Source organism: Leuciscus leuciscus (genome assembly GCF_965113295.1).
Source record: "Leuciscus leuciscus genome assembly, chromosome: 3".
Classification (NCBI taxonomy): domain Eukaryota; kingdom Metazoa; phylum Chordata; class Actinopteri; order Cypriniformes; family Leuciscidae; genus Leuciscus; species Leuciscus leuciscus.
Genome location: NC_138727.1, coordinates 30,555,278 through 30,581,083, shown reverse-complemented (window position 1 = coordinate 30,581,083; position 25,806 = coordinate 30,555,278). Strand labels below are relative to the sequence as shown.

The following is a 25,806-nucleotide window of genomic DNA, read 5'->3' as shown; positions in this document are numbered from 1 at the left end:
GGAGGAAGACTGCAGTACTGAGCCGGTTCTCCAGCAGATAAAATGATCCATTCACATGATTTACATTCCAATGACTAAAGCTTTTTAAACAAATAGAGGGAAAGTGTGTGTGTGTGTGTGTGTGTGTGTGTGTGTGTGTGTGTGTGTGTGTGTGTGTGACAAAGGGGAGCAAAAAAACAAAGAGTGTGAAATATGTTTCATTCACCTTCAGTAAAATGTCTACAATCCTTTGCTGATACTCCAGAGCCTGTTTGTCATTCTTGAAGTCCTCAAATGTCTGTGAAGCAAAGATATATTAACATTCAGATCTGAAAGGGCAAATTAACTACAGTACACCCTGACCAGAACATATAACACATTACTAGAGCACTCATGTGTTGAGTAATACTTATTGAGTTATGGATTAACTGATGCACACCAGCGCCAGGACATTGAGGAACTCTCGAGTGTCGAAGTGCAGGAGAGTTCGGATGTAGGGATACACTTCCTCTTCCTCTGCAGCCTCCACCGAGTGCAGACGAATGAGGAACTCAAACACCTGGAATGGATTCAGAACACTGCTTTTTAATGAATCCTGTAAGTACTGTATAAATTGATAATAAAGATATTTTTAACTATAATTAAGGATGAATGATATATCAGTGTTATATTGCTTATAGGCAGATATTGGAGGGTTTTTTTTAAGGTAGAGTATTGGTCGATACTGGATATTTAATTGTGCATACTGCTGTTTTGCTGTAATCTAACGCTTAAAGTTAATCTTTAAAAACACTAATTAAACAAATCTCAAAATGAATATCCATTTTTATACTTAATATTATAATGTTGTGATGCCTAAATTAATTTATTCACTGTTCAAAATGTTGGGGATGGTAAGATTTGGAAGAAGTCTCCACAAAGGCTGCATTTATTAAAAAAGAACAAAAAATTATAAACCAGAAATATTGTGAGATATCACTACGATTTAAAATAGCTTAAAATATTAATGTTTTAGTGTAATTAATTCCTGTGATGTCAAAGCTGAATTTTCAGCATCATTACTCCAGTCTTGAGTGTCACATGATCTTTGAGAAATCAGTCTAATATGATGATTTGGTGCTAAAGAAATATTTCTTATTATTATCACAGAGAGTTGACAGTTGCGCTGCTTAATATTTTTGTGGAAACAGTGATACTTTTTTCAGTATTCTTTAAGAAATATATATTAACAGGAAGAAAAAAAAAATTCTACCAATGTAAAAGCCTTTAATGCCTTGTCTTGCCTATTATACCCCCAGTTTCACAGACAAGGCTTAAGCCTAGTCCCGGACTAAAATGCATGCTTGAGCTGTTTTAACGGAAAGCAACTTGCACTGACATATCTTAAAATATATTTGTGCCATTGTTTTGTCTCAAGATGCACATCAATAATGTTTTTTTCAAAGGTACGTTTATAAAAGCCACTTAAATGCCCTAATTGAACTAAGGCCTAATCCTGGCTTAATCTAAACCCTGTCTGTGAAACCGGGCCAAAACGTATTAACTGAGGTTGTAATTATTGCTTGAAGACTAAAAATGTACTGTTTAATGTTATTTTATTGTATTATTTTTCTTTATTCATTTTCATAATTTCATAATTATTTCAAATTTCATAAAAATAAATTCATAATCAATTTTGTGTCAGAGTATGAGTATGTTGAGTATGCCATGTGTATGTGTCAGAGTATGTTGTACATGTGTGCTGATGAGAGATATGGGATGAGCTATATTTTTCTTAGAGGCATGTGTGCAATGTAACGTTCACTGAGCAGAGATGTTCCACTAATGATGATACTTCAGTTGGCATGTTCTTTACAAGGATAGGAATGTTACAACTGATGCAAATGTACCACAAATGTATACACCGAGGAATAGCTTCTTAAAGGGATAGTTCACTTTGAAATTAAATTTTGGTATGTTTTAGCTTACCTCAAGGGCATCCAAGATGTAGGTGTCTTTTTTTCCGCAGTAGTTTCAATTTTGATATTTTTAGGTCAAACCGTTCTTGTCTGTCAGTCATATAATGCAGGTCTATGGTCACGGTCTCAAACAGCATGCACAGAGTCCAAATTAAAACAATTCCCCGTCGTCCAAATTAAACAATTCCCCATCGTAAGTACACATTGATGGCCTCACACATTGTGTGAGAAAACGAACAGTATTTATATAGATTTTAGCTCTTATACACAGCCACGTCCAAGTGATCTGAGGGCGCTCGCGCATCCTGGTGTGTGACGTGTACGCAGACTGGTGCATAGATATATATACTAGATGTCGCCTTAAAGACATTCGTTCCAATGAACTGCCGTAGACAAGGCGACATCTAGTGTATATATCTATGCACCAGTCTGCGTACACGTCACACACCAGGATGCACGAGCGCCCTCAGATCACTTGGACGTGGCTGTGTATAAGAGCTAAAATCGATATAAATACTGTTCGTTTTCTCACACAATGTGTGAGGCCATCAATGTGTACTTACGATGGGGAATTGTTTAATTTGGACGACGGGGATTTGTTTTAATTTGGACTCTGTGCTTGTGTTTTGAGACCGTGACCATAGACCTGCATTATATGACTGACAGACAAGAACGGTTTGACCTAAAAATATCAAAATTGAAACTACTGCGGAAAAAAAAGACACCTACATCTTGGATGCCCTTGAGGTAAGCTAAAACATACCAAAAATTAATTTCAAAGTGAACTATCCCTTTAATATGGAAAGTGGATTGTACCATGTGTAAGCATGAGGTATACGTTCCATTTTCAAACGTAAGCAACATGTTTTTCTACCTTACAAATTAGTTGTAAGTCCCAGAGTGGTGTATATAAGCTCAATCCTTACTGTACTGACTCACAGAAACATAAAGGCATGACGGGGTGAGAGGAAGGAGAAATAGAGGCATGAGGGGGTGAGGGAGGAGAAACACCTATAAACCATTTACAGCTGGCATGATGGGGTGAGGGAATAGAGAAATCTCTGTCTGACACACACACATAAATAAGAGATCTCTTGGCAAAATATCTGGTGTGGCTTCCGTGATTCAACAATAAACAACACTGTAATATTCAAATCTCTCTCATTTGTTCTGCATATATACTCGGGGGCCAATCCCTCTACACAATAACTAAATTGAAATTCAACCCATTCTCATCGGAGTACAGTACAGGGCTGACTAGTTGCCATGGTGACCAGGTGGTACAGTTTCCCACTAGCGTGTGTGTTTGTGTGAGAGCAGCACGTACCAAAAGGTTAGTCATTATCTCCCATTCACACACACATAAAAAGATGTAATTGGGCATCATTTGGAGGTGCTCATTTTTGAGATGCCAATGTTGTGTTTTACAGCAGGGAGGAGGGTGGGCTCAAGGACATGGACCTGAAGATATGACACTGTGTGTGTGTGTGTGAGAGAGAGAGAGAGACTGTAGGGGAATGTGTGCATGCGTGTCAGTGTGTTGAAGGATCAAAGAGGAACAGGAGTCTCTCTGGGCACATGTGTCTCTTTGAACATGATCCCTTAGGGCCCAAAAGATGATATGCCAAATTCACACACAAGGTCACAAATCCCTCTCTCATTTTAATACTCCGTTGCATTACATATATTGTATTGTACTTGTAAACTACTGTGTTTTACATGTATTATATACTATACACACACACACACATACATATACATATATATATATATATATGTGTGTGTGTGTGTGTGTGTGTGTGTGTGTGTGTGTGTGTGTGTGTGTGTGTGTGTGTGTGTGTGTGTGTGTGTATATATATATATATATATATATATATATATATGATATGCTGCACTCTAAGAAAAGTCTGTAAAAATGGGACCCAATGTACTGTAACTATTTTACATAATTAATCATTTTAAATATTTTTTTTTACAAGTGTGTGTTTACATAAGTGTTTTGTTGTGTTTTAGGGTTTTAAATGTCTGTAAACTTAACCGATAATCTCCTGAAAGAAAATTACCTGCACATTTTCTGTTTTTCTATCAAATCTTTTTTCTTACAGTGACTATCCTGCAGCCCATCTTGAAACCCAAAGCTTTTTTCCCAGAACATTCAGTCTTGTCTGAGTACAGATCATTTCTACACATCATCGAGGTAAACAACCCAGTCTGTCACGCTTTTCACTCAAACCTACAGAGTTTGACAGCAGTCTATGTGTCTGTATGAGAGAGAGAGAGAGAGAGAGAGAGAGAGAGAGAGAGAGAGAGAGAGAGAGAGAGAGAGAGAGAGAGAGAGAGAGAGAGAGAGACACACACACAGACTCTAGCTTTAGGTTGAGATCCATGTCTGTATTTAAGTTCCTTTGGAGGTCGTCCATCCCAGAACGAATCACTTGAGCACTTTGGATGGGCAACAAAGAGGAAAAAGCCCTGCTGAGAGCAAACTGCTGAGAATACTGAACACGCACGCGCTTGTGTTTTCTATGAGATCTGTGCTGTATATAACGGAGGCAGAAAAAGTGGCGTGACTCATACAAACCCCCTACAAACAGAACAGACATGAGTGTTGTGGTGTTCAACTGTATGAAACAGCAGAAATTAGCAGTACACTTGCTAACCAAACAATACACTTTCGCTCAATGCTATCTGGGTTTAATCAAACTACTTACCTGGTTTTTCACCTGAGGCACCAGATCTTCAGGAATGTCACCTAACGGATAGGCACGTCCTGCCAAACAACAGCTGGCAGAGGAGAAAGAACAGATGTGTTATGGCCTGCAACTGTACATTATTGCAGTACTTGCGTACAAAGTCACCTCACCTGATGTACACCAGCAGTTTATTTCCCATCACAACATGTTCATCTGTGACAGGAAACAAATGGAAAATGTGATTATGTACACTGCAGTTTAGCATTAGCTGACCAGATTTCAGAAATATATATATTTTTTACTTTGTTATTACACTTTTAATCATCTATTAACATCAGTGTTCTTGGCAGATTTTGTACATTCTGACCATAGTACGTGATACTTTTACAGCATTTATTAATCTTGGTTAATGTTACATAAATATTTATATAAAAATAATGTATAAATAAAAATAAAAATACAAATGTTTTGCTTAAATGAACTAATTCAATTATTGTGCAAGTAAGTAAATAAATAAACAAACGAATAGTGTTCACATCGTCTTGCCTTGATTTAAATTTTGAGCTGTCGGGTCAGATTTCACAGGAATTTACGTCATTTTTTACGTCATGGCTTTTGCATATTTATGCAAGATGGTTGGCACATGTTGTCAACATTTGCTGTTCTTAAATGCATGTTAATGCAACCCAAACTCAGAGATGCAGTTTGTGTGGAGCAGCATTTACTATGAACTGAGACGTTGCACACACTGTGCAAAATAATATCGTACAAGAACACATTGCCAAGCTTCACTCTTGAACACACAGTGCTTATATTTATTTAATTAAATCACAGCCTTTGTGATTTGATAATCGCAAGCCATATGGCGGTTTTGGTTTTATTTTGACTAATAGTTCAGCACTACAACGATCATTACTATATTTATAAATTAACATTAACCTAAACTAATAAATGCTTTAAAAAATTGTTAATTGTTAGTTAATGATACCTAATCCAACTACTCTACCAAATCGAACAAAATCACTTTTTCAATGCACAGTAAAAAAAAAAACACAAAAAAAAACCAGGGACATTTTCTGGGATAGCTCCAGCCATAAAAAATGGGGACATCTTGTCACCCTAGTTTAGCAGGTGTCTTGATGTATGTGGGATGTGTTTTGTATGTTTGCAGGTGTAGTTCAGTTCTCTGTTCTACCTGTGAGAGGCTTTCCTTCTTGCAGATGAGGACCAATTGCCTGAAAGAGTTTCTGGAAAGCAGGAAAAATAAAATAAAAAGAATTTAATTTAACATAATATTTTTTTACAAGTCAACATGATACAGCATTCGTAACCCATATTATTTAAAATGTATGAATAAAATAAAAAATAAAAAACATTTCAATGGCTCCATAGCTGCTTAGCTACTGCCTAACAATAATCAGCTATTAAATGAACGTTAACTACAAAGGATAGTCACTTCAGAGATGAAGCAAGCTGTCCCAATTTGATTTTATCTGAAAAGATTGTGTATGATACAACCAGAAAAAAAATAAATGGGGTCCCTTTTGATGTCATTCTTTAACTCTTAAAGGGGTCATGAACTGCATTGTTTTATTGTTTTATAATGTTTCCTGGGGTGCACTTATAATGTTAGTGTGATTTTTACATCAAAAATGGTTCAAATTAAGAAACAAAAGGCATTTTTCCTACACTGATTTTAGTCCTCGGATTTGAACGCTGTGTTTTAAGGGGCGCGTCTGCTGTGAGACTTCAGTGTAAACACCCACTGCTGTGATTGGCTAACATCTTTGCATATGAAATAGCTAAGTATTAATACATGTGGAACTCTCCCTCGGAAACTTTTAGCACGTTTACAGCTATAACTATTACAGCTCTCAAGGTTAACTAATTGTGGAAAGTGTTGATTATAGCATTATATTTAGATCTATGGCATTGTATTTAGAACGTGGCATGAAAGGTTGCAGTGATGAGCATTGTAGCCGATCACAGACATGCTGAGTGCATGAATGCAATGATCTCATCATTACAACTCGATTTCTGCACACTCATGAATGCTTTCATCATAACTAACAGTGCAAACACAATGTAAATAAGAGATTAATCTATTATAATGGGAGTTTTGGCAAGAGTCCAGAACTCAGGCCCTGATAAAATCGAGCTGTTTGATTGACACCTCCAGCGATTGTGAAGGGAGCATTCTTTGATCGCTGTCTATATATATATATATATATATATTTTTTTTTAATCACAGATTAGACAACAATCTAGGGATGTTAACTCTAGGGATGTTAACAATTAATCGATGATCGATTAACTGTCGATCATACATTTAATCGATAAAACTTCGTTGATTAAGCAAGTTTTGTGCTTATGGTGTTTTGTTTGGGACCATTTTACACTGTCATCATGACTAAGTTTGTGTGTGCTTTCGTAGCCTTTTGTTTTGTGCAAATGTAAGTTGTAACATTGTGTTTATTTTGTGTAGTCCTTTCTATATCTGATTCATCTCATATAGGATGCATTTGGTTAAGAATTAACGCTGTAGTAAAGCGTGCGTTGATCATCTTCAGCTTCAGCAATCAATTGCTTCATTGCTCAAACAGCAATGCACAACTAATAAGGACGATTGGGAATGTCATATTGCATAACATTATAAAGAGAACAATATTGTGATAAAACATTGTGAATTATTCGGGTTTAGTTTCCATGTTTCATCGCGTTGCTCCAGGAAGAGCGCGTCCACAACAGTCATTCTGAATGGCAAGTAACTTAGTTCAAGTTCACTTGTGCATTCCCGTCATTTTGTGCAGATATAATTTGTAATAGTATGTTTATTTTGTATATATCTGATTATTCTCATATAGGATGTGTTTCTTTGAGTTAAATAACACGCTAGCAAAGTGCTCCAGTTTTCCGGTGTTCATTTAGCGCACAGCTCAAACTGCAATGCACGACAAATAATAACTATGATTGGGACTGTCATATTACATAACATGAGAACACTATTTTATTAAATCATTGTGAATTAATTGGGTTTACGTTGCCGTTTTCAACGCGTTGTCCCAAGAAGAGCATACACATTCTGACAAGCACGCATCTGAGGCGTCGTTGGTGACACGCTGTATTAGTCGTTTTGAGCAACATTTGCAGACCCTGTCATGCCGTTGGCCATATGCCACTGCAGTAGATGCATATTGCAGTATTAAGGCTAACAATTAATTGATTGTTCATTTAAAACGACGATCGATCATGGGAATTTGTGAAAATTAACATCCCTAACTGAAACCAGTAAACATCTGACAAAGGACATCTGACTGTACATGAATCATTACATATCAGAAATCAATGGTCACAGATCAGGCATTAGAATTAACAAATTTACTTATGTTGTGGCATTACTGTCGAGTCCAGATCTTGAAAGCCAGTTTGCAAAGCCTGCATGAATCCACATTGAAATGAACTGAACCATTCACATTGTTGAAAATAAATAACCACATTCCTAGCATTAGGATCCTTTGGAAGGTAATGTTATTTTTAGTACTGAGGGTTCCAACGTTGCTGAGGGAAGGCAGGTAGAGGACACAGGAGAGTCCTTGGTCGACACGTATTCCTCTGAGGGTGGCACAGGAGAAAACACCCTTAGGAAATCATCATCATCAAACCCCAGCTACCAGGAGCCAGGCCAGAGGACAGAGAGGAAAGAAACTGGGCGGAGGCAGCTAGTTAAATGGTAGTGTGGCGGCAGCAGCTCGATGAGGACCTCAGCTTCATCCTAGAGCACTCACTGCGTGGCCAGGTGGAAACCAAGCTGAATTGCATTGGAGACATCCTGTACGAGGAGTGCAGAAGCAGGTTCGGAGTAGTGGCTGAGAAGCAGAAGGGCTCAAAGTAGAAGGGGAGGAGGGAAAGAGAGATCGAACAACTGGTGAAGAGGCGGCGCCAGCTCCGAAAGCAGTGGAGGAAGGCAAGCAAAGAGGAGAAGGCAGTACAGTGACCCAGCGAAGTCAACACCGCTGGGATCACCAGGTAATGTTCCTCCTGAGAGTGGCCTGAAAGAACAAAGTCATCCCTTTGGAGTGGCGACGAGCTGTTACAGTGTTCATCCCGAAGGAAACGAACTCTACCACCATTAGCCAGTTCAGGAGCATCGCACTCCTGAATGTTGAAGGCAAGATTTTCTTCTCCATCATGGCCAAGAGGTTGACCACCTACCTCATAAGCAATGGGTAAATCGACCCTAGCTGCCAGAAGGCAGGCGTGCCAGGGTTCCCAGGGTGCGTGGAACACTCTGCAGTCATATGAGAGCAGATCCAGAGAGCAAAAAGAGAGAGCGGTGACCTGCATGTGATGTGGCTGGATCTTGCCAACGCATATGGGTCCGTCCCCCACCAACTCATCGAGTATGCCTTGGACTTTTTCTACATCCCTGTCTGCATTCGTGCCCTGGTGGCCAAGTACTTTGAGGACATCAAGATGTGTTGCACCCATCAGGACTTCACGACAGGCTGGCAACAGCTGGAAGTGGGCATTGCCATGGGATGCTCGATCTCTCCCATCCTGTTTGTAGCAGCCTTAGAGGTTATCCTGATGGGGGCAAAGGTGATGGTTGGAGGTATGAAGTTACCATCAGGCCAAAGGCTACCACCAGTGAGAGGCTATATGGACGACATTACCACCATTCTCCAGACAGCAGCATGTACAACAAGACTGCTGAAGAGGATTGACAAGCTTGTGGGGTGGGCGAGGATGAAAACTGGGTCTGCCGAGACGCCTATCAAACGTAGGCCTCTTCGGCAGGAACACACTACAGCTGCCACTGCGATCCATTGGCCTGGGATACTGGGATACAAGCAGGAGAAGGCTCAGATGCTGCTGGACCTGAGGGAATCCACTGACCAACTGGTGAGAGCAGCTGGCCCTAATATACGAACAGGGAGGAAGTGGAAAGCCCAGGAAGAGGTCAACATGGCAATTAGCAGGCTGAAACATTGTGAAATAGTCGGCAGAGTCCAGGAGGGTCGAGCAGGCCTTGGGAGGAGCGAGACCCCCTTCTTCTGGTCAAAGGCCTCCAAGGAAGAGCAGAGAGCCATAGTGGTGGCAGAAGTGACAAGGACCGAGCAGGAGCGCCTTAACATCAAGACAGTGTCTCAGAGCCGGCAGGGAGGCTGGATGTCATGGGAAGGTGTCACAGACAGGCATTTGTCATGGTCTGATCTGTGGAAAATCCCCCAAGCCACGCTCAGCATTCCTGATTAGATCCACCTATGACACCCTACCTTGTCCCAGAAACCTCCACCAGTGGTTTGGCACTGAAGAACTCTGCCCCCTTTGCAGTACCAGCAATGCAAGCCTCCAGCACAACCTGTCGGGCAGCAAGACAGCATTGTCCCAAGGCTGCTATAGGTGGCGACACGATCTGGTGTTGAGGAAGCTAGCAGAGGTGGCAGAGTCATGTAGACAGGAGGCTAATAGTAGACCTTCAGCACCTACAAGAAGTCCCATCCTGTTTGCAAGGGCCGGAGAAAAAAAAAAAATCAACCACCCTTACCAGAGAGCAACATCTAGAGTCCTCTCATCTGGCAGTGAGTGGAACATGAGGGTCGACCTGGGGAGGCACATCCAATTCCCCAGGGAGATCGTAGAAACTTTGCTCCGGGCAGACCTGATCATGTGGTCAGAGCCATGCAAAACCATCTTGTTGGTGGAGCTCACTGTCCCATGGGAGGAGGGAATGGAGGCTGCCAACGAGCGGAAGCGTGCCGAGTATGCAGACCTGGTAGAAGACTGCAGAGAGGCTGGCTGGAAAGCCACCACGTGTCCCGTCGAAGTGGGATGCAGGGGCTTCGATGGGTCCTCAACGGTTCGCCTGCTCCGCGAAATGGAATGTACAGGAGCAGGGTGTCGAAAAGCCATTAAAGAACTGGCAGAGGAGGCAGAGAAGGGCAGCTTTTGGCTGTGGCTAAGGAGGAAGCATAGGGGGTGGGGGCCAAATAACACCTAGGGCATCAGCAGGGGGTGACAGGGAGTGATCCCTGCCATCGCTCCGCCACCAGGAGATGTACTGGGGTTAAAGGAGCAAAACATACATGACTGGTGGTCCCCAGCTGATGATCCGTTTTATGCCCAGAGAGGTGCTCAGAGGAGCACACCTGCACAAAAGGCACCGGTGGAGGTGCGTCAGGCAGCAATGCCCAGCAGGTGGACCATCAGCCTGTATTTCTATAAGTTAGTAGGCCTACAATGATCCTGTATCGCTCTCTCCTCCTCATCTCACTAACACGCCAGTGGCGGGGCCAAAGTTGCAATGATGAAGTGGCCGTTGATTTTCCTCTGCAGAGGCGGTCTTTAATCTATTACATAGGCACATTCCACAACGACTCTTTCGCTGGGCTTGGTTACAATAAAAGCTGTTTTTGGACTAATAAGGAAGTTTTCAGTTCTGAAACTTACAGGATATTCTTATAGTATGATGATATTAATAGATTTCTCAGTTTATGACCTCTTTAAAACATTCTTTTTTTCTTTTTTTTTTCACAACATAATGCAGCCTGCTGAGAAAGTGTTTCTCATATCGTGTTGAATATAAAAATGTATACAACACTGTAGTCTATTCTCCAAGACATGGTCACATAATCCAGCATAACACACACGAGTGTTTGGTCAGTGTGTATGTGTGTGACATTTTGGCCATGAAACAAATGAATCCCTTTCTCGTCGCCTTTCATCTAGGGTTCAGAAGATTCCTCTGACAACACGCCTTTCATCTTCTTTTCTAGCCTAATGGTTAGAAACACACACAAAAAACCCACACTCTATGGGCAAAAACTCACATGTACACATCAGAAATGTGCACACACACCCTTGAGGTGTCCCCAACGGCTTACCAGGTTTCTGCTTTGTGTGGCAATTAGACCATCAGAGTGTGAATAAAAAAAATAAAACAAAAAGCTGGAATGCATGACATTTGCCCAGTTTTTGGCCCCAATTTGCAGTCTGGACGAGTTGCTAGTTGCCGTAAGTCAGAGCCAGTCTGCAGATTTTGGCCATTGCAGTTGGTAGACAGATTTCACAGAAAATCACTGTGTATGATGGCCTCAAATTCTTATTATTTTTAGCTTCAGACTATGATTCCATCCAGTTGGAGGATATCAAACATGTTTGATATTTTGAGCTGTTTTAGAAGACATCGTAGTGACATTATATCAGCCACTTTACTAAAAAGGTTAGCCATACTACTTTGTCATACTAACCACGTCAACCCTGTAACAGACAAGCCTGTTACAAGTATTTTATCAGCAGTCTTTCTTCCACACCGCTAGGGGTGCTATGGTGCCTAAATGTGCTCCTTAAGTAAAGGTGGGTTTGTAGAGAAAGTTAGCAGAACAGCAGCAGTAGAAAGCATGGCTTACCTGCATTTGAGCTATGTCCTGGTTGGGAAATGTTCCATTTCAAGCTCAACTTAAAGTAAGGATTTTTTTTTCTTTCCTGTTATTTAAGAGTGTGCCTTGATGATAATGTTTGTTGCTAAGAAGTTTGAGACAGTTTATTTGTATGTATTTTAGAAGGACTCTTTATCGGTGACTTTAACACTGCATGATGCAAACTAAATATGGATTTAAACCCCAGAGGGATGTAAGCTTGGGAATTTTGGCATCCTTCTGACTGTTCCTGATTTGGAAGAGTCTGATGCATGAGAACTGTTATCGTTTGGAGTGAACTCATCGCAAATGGTTGGAGTATTCATCTACTAAGGGACTGCCTCAACTTTGGACATTGTTTGATGAACTATACCATCAGATAAGACTTACACACATCAATTTTCACTTTATTGAATTGTGCAACCTAATGACCAATTCCTGTAAAGCACCTATCCGTTACATTGTTTTGTTTATTGTAGTTGCTTTTTTTCCCCTTGTATTTGCTTTTTGGGTGTTTATTTTTGTTTGCATAGGACTATAAAAAAAGAATAGTGTTTATTCATTTGAGGAGCATCTTTCCTTCTTGAACAGCTATTAGGCAAACTGAATCCCCCATTATTGCGTTGTATAACTTTGTTTTGCATTAAAAATATGAGACTGTTACAACCCAACAAAGACCGAATCCAAACGCGATTGGCTTGATTTCTTCGCGATTCATAACACAAAGTCACTACAGCAACTACTGCAGTCAGCTCTGGTACATACATGTTTGTTTTCATCTGTCATGTGTCTCCTATATGAGGTGCTTGTTTCTGAAATAGTTTATTGCATTCAGAGTGCCATGTAAGTGTGTGATCCTCACTCATTTAGTGTATGATGATGCCCAATTCTTCTCAATAACCATTTACAAATTTGGCAAGTGTACAATGCCTAGTGTTTTAAAATCTGTTCAGATTTTAAAAGTCGTGTAGTGTATTCCAGCCTTAAAACACCTTTTAGCACAAAGCACACTGAACACAAACAATCATACCTCCATGGGGCTGATGTAGTCGTTCATGCCACTGTTGAAGACGTAGATCATGGCGTCATACAGCTGGTTATCCCAGCACATCTGCACCACCTACAAGCATCCATGTTTTTAGGTAGACATATGTTGACTCGGGTAATACAGATGATAAAGTGCTGCAGCTATGAAAAATACGCACATACACACCTGTTGTATGTCCAGGTTGGTGATGTCCATGTGGACCAGGCATCCCTCCACACTATCCATCATGCCGTTCTCCTGGAAGTAGCTGAGGAGGTCTCTCATGACAGGTGCAGTCAGACAGCCAATCCGCTCGCTCAGAATGTAGGGCTCCAGACTCTCCAGAAAAACACCCCTGGCCACTGAGTTTTCCACCAACCGAGGGTAGATTTGGTTAAACAGTAGGTCCCTGAGCAGAAATGAGATAGTTTTTTAAGAATGAGATCATTGGGAATTTAAGTAATGTGATTAAAAAGCAAGACTTGTTTAGAAAACCAAAAATCAGAAAAAGGCAGAATACACAAAAGTATCTGTATCTTACTATTAGGCTTACTATTGGGCAACGCTGGTCACGCTACGCTTAAACACTACGTGAAAAGACTCGAGACCCAGAGAGAAGGAAATGAAAAGTGGAATAAAGTCGTTATTTTTGTTTGTTTTTGCGCACAAAAAGTATTCTCGTCGCTTTATAAACTTAAGATTGAGCCACTGGAGTCACTTGGACTATATTAACGATGTCTTTAATACATTTTCTGGGCCAGCAAGTTATAGTGTCTTAGAAGCCTATGGAGGAGTGATCCAGCACTCAGATTTAATCAAAAATATCGAAATTTGTGTTCCGAAGATGAACGAAGGTCTTACGGGGTTGGAACAACATGAGGGTGAGTAATTACTGACAGAAATGGTATTTTTGGGTTAACTAACCCTTTAAGTACAAATGGAAGACACATGACCTAAAGCTATGAATGCAAAGAAATGTGAAAATCATACAAGGTTGTCATCAACCTAATACCAAATATGATCTGTTTATAATGATCATGCAAGGTATAATTTCACTGGCAATAGGCAAATATTATAGGCAACTGGTCTTTCTAGTGCAGAGGTCTGTCACATGCTATAGAAGAGCTCCTTGATCAAAGTACAAACACTGAACACAGTGTACAAAGCCTTAAAATGAGCATATAAACTACAGCTACAAACTATATGCATCCTTCAGTATAATGCATTAGTGACAGATTTAAACTCTGAAATTTAAAGTATTCAACTGATTAACTGGAAATGCATTTAAAAACAAACCTACTGTGATAAGGGCTTATCAGTTACTGAGGCGACAGTGTCAGAAGCACCTGAAAAGTGAGAGAGGAACAGAACTCTATACCAGAAAACAGGAAGTGATCACAGGGGTTAAAGTCTCTGTGGAGACAGTATGATAGGTAGTGGGAGTGTAAAACTTGTGTAGCTCATGGATCAGCTAAAGCCTGTAATACACCTATATTGTGAAAATTAAAAGGTCCCCAATTTTATAAAAAATTATAAAAAAATATTTACACATCAAATTATAGTATCAATATAAAGTATTTTAAATATATATTATATTTTTCTTTAATGGAATCTTCTGATACCAGCTGATACAAACACAACAATGCTGTGTGAATACAGTGAATTAACATTATATTTGAAACCCATTTTAAACATTAAATAGTCCTAAACTGCAATTTATCAAACTTATTTGTTGTTAATTTATTAAAACAATTACAGAATATAAGAAATCTTGATCATGATCAATCAAACTTATCACATTATAATAAAGGTCACATTTAGCTTTGCCTTAATTTACTTTGCTTACTAAATAACTTTCAGAACTCAAATCTTATTCCCTAGTAAGCAGCAAAATGTATTTGATCCACAACTTTGCAAAGTCACGCAGATCATTAAAGAACACAACAAATGAGAGTCCATGTATTGTTTACACATGTTTATATGCAGACTTATCTTTTAATAATCCGATTTATAAGTTTTTCTTCACAAAGTGACCTCGCCATCTACTGGCCTGGCATGCATTATACAGCATTTTTTGTCGTTTTCATGGATCTGTGTGAACGGGGATCGTTCTGGAGCCTGTACGTGAAAAAACATCGTTGTCGTGTAAACGTACCCTAAGACAACAGGAAACTGAACTGGAAACAGTGCAAATCAAACAAGATCACAACTAAACAAAACTCAAACCCAGAACAGACTTGACAGCTTGATCCACAAGAAATTTCTATATGTCTAAAAGAGATTTCTATGTCTAATAATCTGTTAAATATAAGATCAAATGCTACAGAAACCTTTTAATCAGACTAGTTTTAGACAAATTCCTTGTGATGTCAAAATAAGAAACACGTCAATTACAGATCATGTAACTGGGGTTGCCACTTTCAATGTGATGTGACAAAATAAGGCACAGCATTCCCCCATCCCCCTTCCCCAACACTTTCCGTTCTGAGTCCTACGCTCCATCACTACGCAAAAAAAAACACTGACGTACGAAAAACACAGGACAAATTGAGTTCTGTTTTGATTCGATACAAGACGCTTCAATTATTTTTTAATTCTGATGAAAGTGTCTTTACATGTGCACGGTATCAGCCCATATTTAGAGTGCATATAATTCTGAAGCTGAATGAAATTTATTTGAAATGACGAAATTCTATGCATGGCTACTGATGCCTATATGGTGATTAGACACTTGGCCCACCCAGTTACAGTGAGGTATTGAGAAGAAAACAGGATAAATGCTATTACTCCTAATCACCAAACTAGATTTAACCCTGGACTCTGATGAAAATGTAACTTTACATCGAAACGTTAGTCAAGTCATTGTTATGCACCTTAAATAAAAATTTTAATAAGTAGACATCTGTGCTGCACCGGCGATTCCCTTTTTTCTGCTCTGTTTTGTCCTGCCTTGGTTGCACCGGATTGTTGTGGAATGGATTACAGAAGCGCAGAGAACCTCCTTTTCAATAGATTTAACCCTGGGTTGTGTCTTTGTGGGTGTGGGTGTGTTCTGCTGGTTTGTGGAAAACAGGATTGATAGCATTGTGGAAATCAAAGCCAACATTATTATTCATGTCATTCTTTTCCTCAACCCATTTCTTTCACAGAGAAAGAGAAAGAGCCCAACAGAGTGAATGTCAAAAAATTTATGTAAAATAAAAACAAAGAGAGAGAACAGAGTGCCAAGGACAACAGTGGGAGACTCAATTACCTGGGCCATGATTACGAGGTTGAGAATTAAAGGGTCATGAAACACTTAACTACATTTTATGAAATTGTTTATGTGTTGCACGCTAGCATCTGTTAGTTGTAACTGTAGGATAAAACTGGTTAATTTTAAGCCTTTTTGAAGTTTATTTAGAAATTTTAAATATGTGTGTCAGCAGGATGTGGTGTTTTCTTGCAACTTCTGCAACATCTTCAAACTGATGACTAATCGGTGTCTCATAATTATGTATAAGACTGCATGTCCTTATCTTATGAGAAGACGCTTCTCTTAACTATTTAAGACAGCACGCGATGATTTCCTTTGACAGATCTGTAAAAAATGAATGCTATAAAAAAATTCTGACAGTAACAATGTTTTCTATTAAAACAGTAACATACTGTAGAAAACAAAGCATTCTGGCCAATAATTTGCATGGTAAGCAACTGTTAATTTACAGCCCATTTTCAGCACTAATCTACACACTAAAAAAAAAATGGTTCTTCAGCGGTTCTTTGCGGTGGTTAAGGTGCTATATAGCACCACTACCATTTAAAGAACCTGTTAAGCCCAGTTTGGTTCTTCAGCGGTTCTTTAGCAGTTCTTTGGGGTGGTTAAGGTGCTATATGGCACCTCTTATGGTTCTACATAGCACCATTTGACAAAGGTAGGTGCTATATGGCACTTAAAGTGGTTCCCCTATGATTACAAGCCAATGAACCACTTTTAGTGCTATTTAGCACCATTTTTGTTTAGAGTGTACTATTATATTACGGTTTTGTACTGTAGTATGCAATGCTTTGTTGGCTAGTGCTTTTGAAGAAATATCACAAATGGCGCTGAACGGGTGTTTCACAGTGAATATAGGAAACAAACTTGTTCATATTCGCTGCACTTTTGACATTTCAAATCCCTTAAGAGAGAACTTTGAAACTGGACGCAGCGAGAAACGCAGTTCTTTTAAAACTGGAGGTTTCTGTCGGAGTGTTTTTTTGAAACATCCAAATCACTCGAACGGTGACTGAACTGGAACTGAACAAGCTGGAATAGCACTCGAGAGTGTTTATAAGTGAATGCTTAGGCTATCATTTATATATATATTTATATATCATTTATATATACTGTCTCCTCTCCACCAGTAAGCTGGTGTGTGGTGGGCGTTCTGGCGCAGTATGGCTGCCATCGCATCATCCAAGTGGATGCTGCACATTGGTGGTGGTTGAGGTGATTCCCCCCTTCTATGTAAAGCGCTTTGAGTGCCGAGAAAAGCGCTATATAAATGTAATGAATTATTATTATTATTATATATATATTCTTTCTATAATACTATTATATAATACAGTGTTTTGCTCAAGAGTCGCAGGATCTCACAGTTTGTCCCAATATGACAGAACACATTTCCCTGAAGGGGACGGGTCTTTGAAAGCCCCAAAATACACACACATCAATGTCAACACACACAGACACACATTCACACAATTATGTTGAGAGACTCTGGCATTCTGTGAACAGCAGGGCTCTTTAAACAGGACAACATCAGGGAATGCATCAACCCATTGTAACAACTGACACAGAGTGTCACAGCTGTCAGTATATTTCACATCTAGAGACAGCACCATTAATCTCATCTCTACCTCAAACATGAGTCAACAGTGTATATGAGGACAAAAGCAGAAACCATCAAACATGCACATTCAGTAAATGAGACATTTCCTTGCATAACCTTTCCCTCTATGTGTGCGTCAATTACAATAATTATGTCCAAGATAATAAAAACTGAAGATGTTTAAAAATCTAGTTTAAAAACAACATCTAACATGTGTGCCAAGTTCTTAAATATAATAGTTGTATTCAGTTTGGTTTCATACATTTTTAGGAGGAAATTTAAATGTAAATTTTCAACAAATATTCCATATGTGACTGACATGAACATGAGTGACATGTCTTCATAAATAGGTCAAAATTGACCTTGACATACATAATTATTGGCACCCCTGGAAAATATGATCAAAGATGGCTGTAAAAATAAATCTGCATTCTTTATCTTTTGTTCTTTCATTAAAAAAATTCGCAAAAATCTAACCAAAAATAAATGTTTTCTCTAAAGCACGTTGGACACAATTATTCATATTATACACGACTGGAACTTCAAACAGGACCTGGTTCTATGGTCAGATGAAACTAAAAAAGAAGAGCTTTTTGGCAGCAAATCCACAGGATGGGTTTGGTGCAAACAGGGATAAAAAATACCCCATGCCCACGGTTAATATACTGCTGGATCTTTAATGTTGTGGGTCTATTTTTTTGCTGGAGGTCCTGGACATCTTGTTCAGATACATGGTATCATGAATTCTAGCAAATATCGACAGTTCAAAAATTTAAATAAAATATTATTATTTAAAAACTAAACTACACGCTACACTGATTATTTAAAATAAATTATAATACAGATTATGCCAGACTACTTATGCCAACTTTTTTTTTTTTCAAGTATGTCCTTTTAATTTAACATATTTTTTAGTACCAATTTACTTTGACACATTTTAAAAAAAATTTACATATACAAAAAATTGCATTCAGAAATAAAATTACAAAACACTTTGTATAGAAACAGCTATGACATAAATTACCAGTTCACCTATCCACATTGTATATCACTGCACACAACCTTAGGTAAGTATATTTGAAAGTCGGGGAGGGACTAAACCATGCAACTGAAGGATGACACCTAACAGCTCTACAAAATAAAGTGCAACGAAGTGTTAATAAAAATCTACAGAAATTTTGGTACATAAAAAAAAAAATTGTTCACCAAGCAAGAGTCAAACACAACCTATTGTTGTTCAGGTTAAGGTTAAAATCCAATTTCATCATTAACTGGATTCCTATTGACGCTGTAAGTTTCATTATCACTATAAGGTAAACATTCAACAGACTTTGCATGCATGAAGGGTGTATGACTAATGAAGTTGAATGTAATTACTGGATGGAAAGAATGTATAGTTGCAAGTTAAATATACATTGTTCAAAATGTTGGACATGGATGGCCTTGGGGTCAAAAAGACTGAGAACAGCAGAAGTAGATGAAAGTTAACCACCCAAAATACTCAAGCTCTATTAGTTTTATTCAACTTTAAATTTCCTACACCTGATGGATAACGCCAACTGCTGCTTACAGCTATTTTTGCTTATATATCATTTTCAGATGGATTACCATGGAGTGTCTGGTCATGTACAACACCATAACAAGGAATGACAGGAGTGTATGATGATAAGAGAGGAGAGGCAGAGAGGAGTGGAGGTTGAGAAAGCGTGAGGCAGGTCTGATAAAGGCAGCTGCTGTCCTTTACTGGCACCGATAATGCAAGAAACAAAATTACACAGGGTGGGAAATTGGCCTGTGATGGCAGAAAATTACGATCTGATAATATGAGAAAGACAACACAGAGCATTGTCATTGTCTTCCGCTAGACTGACATTACCACAACATCTTATGAACTGAAAGAACACAACCAATGGCAGTAATACAACATTCCATTAATTGTACAGCATCTTTACACAATCTAATTTCATTGTTATAAATATATTTGAAGAACCGTTGTCATCTGCGTTGTATTAAGGGTTGTACCACAGCTAATCTGGGAACAGGTGGTTTGGGCAATGTGGAATGGAGTCACATGTTTGCCTGAACATTAACGTTAAAGCAGAATAGAATACACTAAACAACTTTTGCCCAGAATTTCAGTCAGGAGGAGTTGAAACTAGTTGCTGTAAGTCAGAGTCAGTCGATAGTTTTTGGGCAGTCAGAGTTGACAGATTTCACCGAAAATCAGTATATGCTGGACTAAAGACTACCTTCAGACTCTTCTCATTTGTCACATCTACTAGAAAATAGGCGTATGCTTCTGCATGAGTTTGTTGTGTTAGTACATCAATGATGTGTAAACGTACCCTTAGTTCCTACAGCAAATACTTCTCCATAAACTCCATCTTTGAAAAGAAGGGACGGGCCTTCCTCCACGGGCCTTGATAAGATTTCCAGAATTTATGACCCAACTCTTCCCTGCCATTGACTAGTTTTTCTTTCTTTTGATATATTGACTGTCTACATATTCACACAACAAAATATTGTAAGGCCCATTTCATGATACAAAAAGCAGTTGCTGACTGGCAAATGAAAAATGGGCATGGAAAGTGTTAACAATAATTAACTCTTGACCAAGTGAGTTAGGAGAAAGTGAGAAATAGAAAACCTGGATTGAATTTGGAGTTGAGACTTTCAACATAGAGGGAAAACTGCTGTTGCTGCACTCCACTAACATACATTGGGGAAAAGCTTTAGGACACTGGTCCTGGATCAAAGGGGAGATGAGGTTATCTGCTGACACTGGCTAACACTGACACACTTCTAGAGAGAGAACAGATGGAGATGATAATCAGCACAAGAAAAAGAGAGAGAGAAAGAGATGTGCAGGGCAGTAATGAGATGTCTGAGAGTTTGGCCCAAGGATATTGTGATGCCAGTTTTTCTTTGTGTGTTTATGTATGTGCATGCATGCGCTTGTGTGTGTGTGTGTGTGTGTGTGTGTGTATTACTCCAAGGTCTTCACAAGCCACAGGCAATGAAAACAATAAGATTGTGAGTGAGAGTGAGAGTGTGAGTGAGTGAGTGAGTGAGTGAGTGAGTGAGTGAGTGAGTGAGTGAGTGAGTGAGTGAGTGAGTGAGTGAGTGAGTGAGTGAGTGAGTGAGTGAGAGAGAGTCTCTTCTATTTAAGTTGCAGTTTTCTCATTTGAGGATGTTTATCATTCATCATTATTTTCTAATACTGAGTGTGCATTTTAATGTTTATTCAGGTTTATCCAACCAAGAAATGCAGAGCATTTAAAAGAACAAACAAGAACAATTCACCAATAAAACCATGTTTATCTGAATAAGGACCATGGTAATTTCCTGGTATACTTTAAAGTTCCTTGAAATACCACATAAATACCATGGTCTATGAATATGTTCATCCTTCAATACAGGGATACGCTCAACTTTGTATTTTCAATATTAACTATGGATTACCAAAATGTCCGCTGTATTTAAGTCCCTATGAAATTTTGGCTTTTAGTATGAATATGTTAGCCTAACTGTTATCTATAAGCTAGTGTACTCCAAAACAATGACAAAATTTGCATTTAGAAGATATAAGCATTCAAAAAGTACAGTGTCTCACTTCCACCAATATGGACCAACGATTTTGATGACATCATTATGCTTTAGCTTCTCATCAGATTTTCTGTCCGATCAAATGCTCTCTAGAATCTAAAGTGTCCTGCCATCTACACTATAAACAGACGCTGAAGCTGTGGCTGAAATTGGTCACACTAATACTATTTTCTATATGTTGAATGGCGCATAGTGCACTATATAGGGGATAGAGAACGATTCAGACAGTGTAAATAACTTTCCATTGGGGCGGATAAAGTCTGGTTTCGCGTTAGTGTCATGTGAACCGCCGCAGCGTGCACAGTCTTCTCTGGTCCGGGGACACGATAACACAGAGCGGATCATATGCGCAGACCAGTAAACGTATTGGACCCATTTGAATTCTGCACAGAATACTGTATTTTAAAATGATGTGGAGGAGATTAGGATGGAGAAACGGTTAAACAGACATGGAAATAGAACCAGCACCAAAATGCATGCACCAAAATATTTTTTCACACAAACTACAATCACTGTTTTGCTTTAGTAACAGTTTCATATTAAATCTGAAGTGGTGAATCTATTAGATTGTGGCTGTCATAAACTGTCAAATGCGGCTTTGCCGAGCTCAACAGCTCTGGACAACTGTAAAATAAGCGAAGCGCTATTGGCCATCTTAAAAAAAGGGAGGAGCTGTCTTCCTGTTTCAGAAATAAATGAAAAATAGGCTAGTTCTCAACCAGGGGGTCTAGGCAGAGGGCATCAGCAAATTTCCAAATTTAATATACTAATCTCTTTATATATATATATATATATATATATATATATATATATATATATATATATATATATATATATATATATATATATATATAATTATATATATTATATATTATATATATTATATATTATATATTATATATTATATATATTATATATATTATATATTATATATATTATATATTATATATATATATATATATATATATATATATATATATATATATATATATATATATATATATAAATATAAAAACTGCGTATGCAAAAAAAAACTATCAATAAATATTAAATCAATAACTAAACAATCTGTAATTATTGTTGTTATCCAAGAACATACAGTTCTTTAAACTTCTAGAATCACAAAGTAGTTGAAGTTGTAGTTAATACATTTACTATATAATACTCTTAGGTTCTGTTAATTAAAAAAAGTTTTAAAAATAAGAATAAACAGGAAATATTTTAGCCTATATTGTGAGAGGGGCCTTTGAATATTGTGTTGGACAAAAGGGAGCCTTTGAGTCAAAAAGGCCAAGAACCGCTGAAGTGCATGATCTTCAACAGTACAACTCACAGGACTTCAACTGGTATTTAACAAACAACTGACTCAAAAATAACTGTCCTGTAATTGCCCTCATTCTTAAAAACCATAAAGTATGCAGGAAAAATATCTGCCAAATATTGAAATTCTGTCATGATTTAATCATCTTCATCTTGTTCCAAAACTGTATGAATTTCTTTCTTCTATGGAAGAAAGAAGTGTTTTACCACTTGATGTCAAATGTAAAATCGAGGTCCTGAAACCACTGAACAGTACTGCAGTATTACTACAATACCATCAAAGTACCACCTATGAAAAAAGTGTTGTTCAAAATGAATAAGAGGAAGATTAACTTTTGACAAACCTGCTATAAATCCTGTGTGGCTGAATAAAGAGCTTATACTAATGTAGAAAAGCTGGAAGTTGATGGAGGGGGGTCAGGGGTGCTGATCCTGCTGATTTGAAATTGGGCTGAACTTGGGCTGAACTTGGGCTGAGGGGCTGCTGGAGCTAACATGATAGGGGGCTGTGTCTAGGGTGACCACCATCAAACAAACCAAATGTAAAATATAACCTGAAACTGTTATATAATGTCTATCTAACTTAATAAAAACATTTGTATTCTGCCTTTCAGCTGAAAAAAGTTATTTGTTCTTTAGTCCCTTCCAGAAAACACCATTACATCACAATGTAACATAACGGGCCCTATCTTACACCCGGTACAATGCAGCGCCATGCGCAACGCTAGTTTCAGTCCGACGCAATTATCATTTGCACGTCCTGCGCCACGTTGTTTAAATAGCAAATGCATTTGCGCCCATTTGTGCGCCCATGAAAACGAGGTGTGTTCTGGTGCATTGTTGGCGCGTTGCCATTTTGAGGCAACAGAAATAGACTGCGCCATTGACCAACTGAAACCTGGTCTAAAGTCAATGGCGCAATTTTTTTTTGTTATTTAATGAGCGCGTTAGTAATGTGCGCCTATAGGCGGGTCCACAACGCGCGTACACTCTGCTTATTAAACACACAGGGACACACAGCAGCACACAAACATCCCAAATATTTAAAATAAAAGGATTACAATGTAAAAGATTATTATAGTGTACATAAAGATATTTTGGAATCCGGCTTGTCCCGTAGATGGTCTGCTTGCACACTTTTACCTTGCGCACGAGCAGTTCCGTTTGCGCTCTGTCTGGAGACGCGTTTGGTCTTTCCACTTTCAAATTCCGTCATGTAAATAGCGAATCTGCCATGGCGTGAGCGCAACTGGCATTTAAAGGGAATGGGAGATGAGACTCTGATTGGTTTAACGCACGTAAATCCCAAAACACACCCATTACTCATTATGAGAATAGGGACAACCCATTTAGACCAGGCGCCTGGCGCGCCGACCATTTTTCCCGTCGTTAAACTAGAAAAAGTGGATTCGGACACGCCCTAAGTGAACTTGCGCCGTGCGCTATAGACCATGCGCTTAGATCGTTAAAATAGGGCCCAACATGTATTTATTTTACATGTCATTTTAATTCAACATCACTGAGCCCAAAGGCAGCAGGCATCATGCAGATAACTATTTTTGAAACAGCTCTGACCAAGTCCAACAAAAATCCAACAAAATAAACAATGAACAAATAAAATATAAAACAACATGAAATTAGATCATTGACAGACTTATATATTAAGAATATATTAAACCAAAAACTCATATTTTTAGAAAGGATGTGAATTAAAACAACCACAGCAGGCAACAACTTGATAAATTCTGTTAAATTAAGGTGCTCTAAGCGATGTTGGGTGAAGTCACTTCTTGTTGACATTCAAACAAAATAGAGGCTATTCGACCCACCCTCCCTCCTCATCCCATACCTCCCCCTCCCCCTCCCTTCCATGCTTCCTGAAACAGGCTTTTCCGATGTAAATTCAGGTCTTTGCGCACTCCTTCTCCTTTTCCCTCTTCTTTGCTATTTTTTTCATCTGAACGTCGTCTCTTTGGCCGTGTGTCGGCCATATCAAAATTAAAGAGAATATAATTAGCATTAGTCGTTGTCGTTCTCTAGGACATCTCTCCTCTAGCTAACTTCCCTCTTCATGCTTCTCTTTCCTCCACTTCCCACACCCCCCTTCACGTGCACGCGCACTAATTCCCCAACCCCCACCTCCAAATCATTCTTGTCGGTTATTGGCTGGAACACTGTTTGTTATGTTTCGTGGTCCAGGTTGGGCCAGTTTGTTTTTGTTGCCGTTTGTGGAGCCTGGGCTGTCTACAGGGACCGCATTTTTATACAATGTGTTCAGGGGACAGGCAGCTAGCGGATAGTGAGGAGATGTTTGTTGTATGTGACAAAAAATGTTTCGGCCTAAAAAACGTGTGACATCACTTAGAGCACCTTTAAATACAAATTTTAATTTGTATTTAATTTTAATGTTTTCTGACAGGGAACACATGGAACAATCACCGGTCCACATTTTGATTGACAGTCGTCACAACCTAGTGACCGTGTTTACTCCTTTCTTTTCAACCATTGGAAAGGATTTAAAAAACAGCTGTTGTATTTGTACTTCTGACAAAGCGCTGTTAAATATAGGTGGAAAAACTATACGCATCCAGTTGACTCATGAAAATGCAGGACATTTTCTCAATATGCGACGTGCGGGACAAGGGGTCAAAATGCTATGCGGTACAACACAAAGCGGGACGGGTGGTCACCCTAGCTGTGTCCAAAAGCTGAAAAATGTATTTCAAGGTCAAGGTCAACATAAAGGCAAGTCTGAATCCAATGTTAGCTTCACTTCCTGTCTCCTGAGATACCTTCATCTGATCGATATTTGAAGGAAGCATAGATGTAGCATAGCTTGATTATCACTCTATTTTGTTGCTCTATTAGATCATTAAACCGTTACGCTGCCTCAGAAGTCTATCCGAAATCAGTTTTGTGAGCCACCTTTGTTCGCAAACGCTACCTGCGAAG

General features: G+C 38.8%; 1 protein-coding gene and 1 long non-coding RNA gene across 2 annotated transcripts in view; one reads left to right on the top strand and one right to left on the bottom strand.

Annotated features, from left to right (window-relative positions):
* LOC309495675 overlaps positions 1–25,806 on the top strand; it is a 295,015-nt gene that overhangs the window by 16,180 nt on the left and 253,029 nt on the right. The window lies entirely within an intron of this gene.
* vps8 (VPS8 subunit of CORVET complex) overlaps positions 1–25,806 on the bottom strand; it is a 132,292-nt gene that overhangs the window by 73,920 nt on the left and 32,566 nt on the right. Inside the window, exons 21-27 of the mRNA XM_082165363.1 lie at positions 13,262–13,484; positions 13,079–13,168; positions 5,826–5,877; positions 4,801–4,843; positions 4,649–4,721; positions 419–538; positions 206–277 (exon numbers count right to left, since the gene is read on the bottom strand). Of these exons, the coding sequence (XP_082021489.1) occupies positions 206–277; positions 419–538; positions 4,649–4,721; positions 4,801–4,843; positions 5,826–5,877; positions 13,079–13,168; positions 13,262–13,484 (673 nt within the window). The remainder of the gene's footprint in view (positions 1–205; positions 278–418; positions 539–4,648; positions 4,722–4,800; positions 4,844–5,825; positions 5,878–13,078; positions 13,169–13,261; positions 13,485–25,806) is intronic.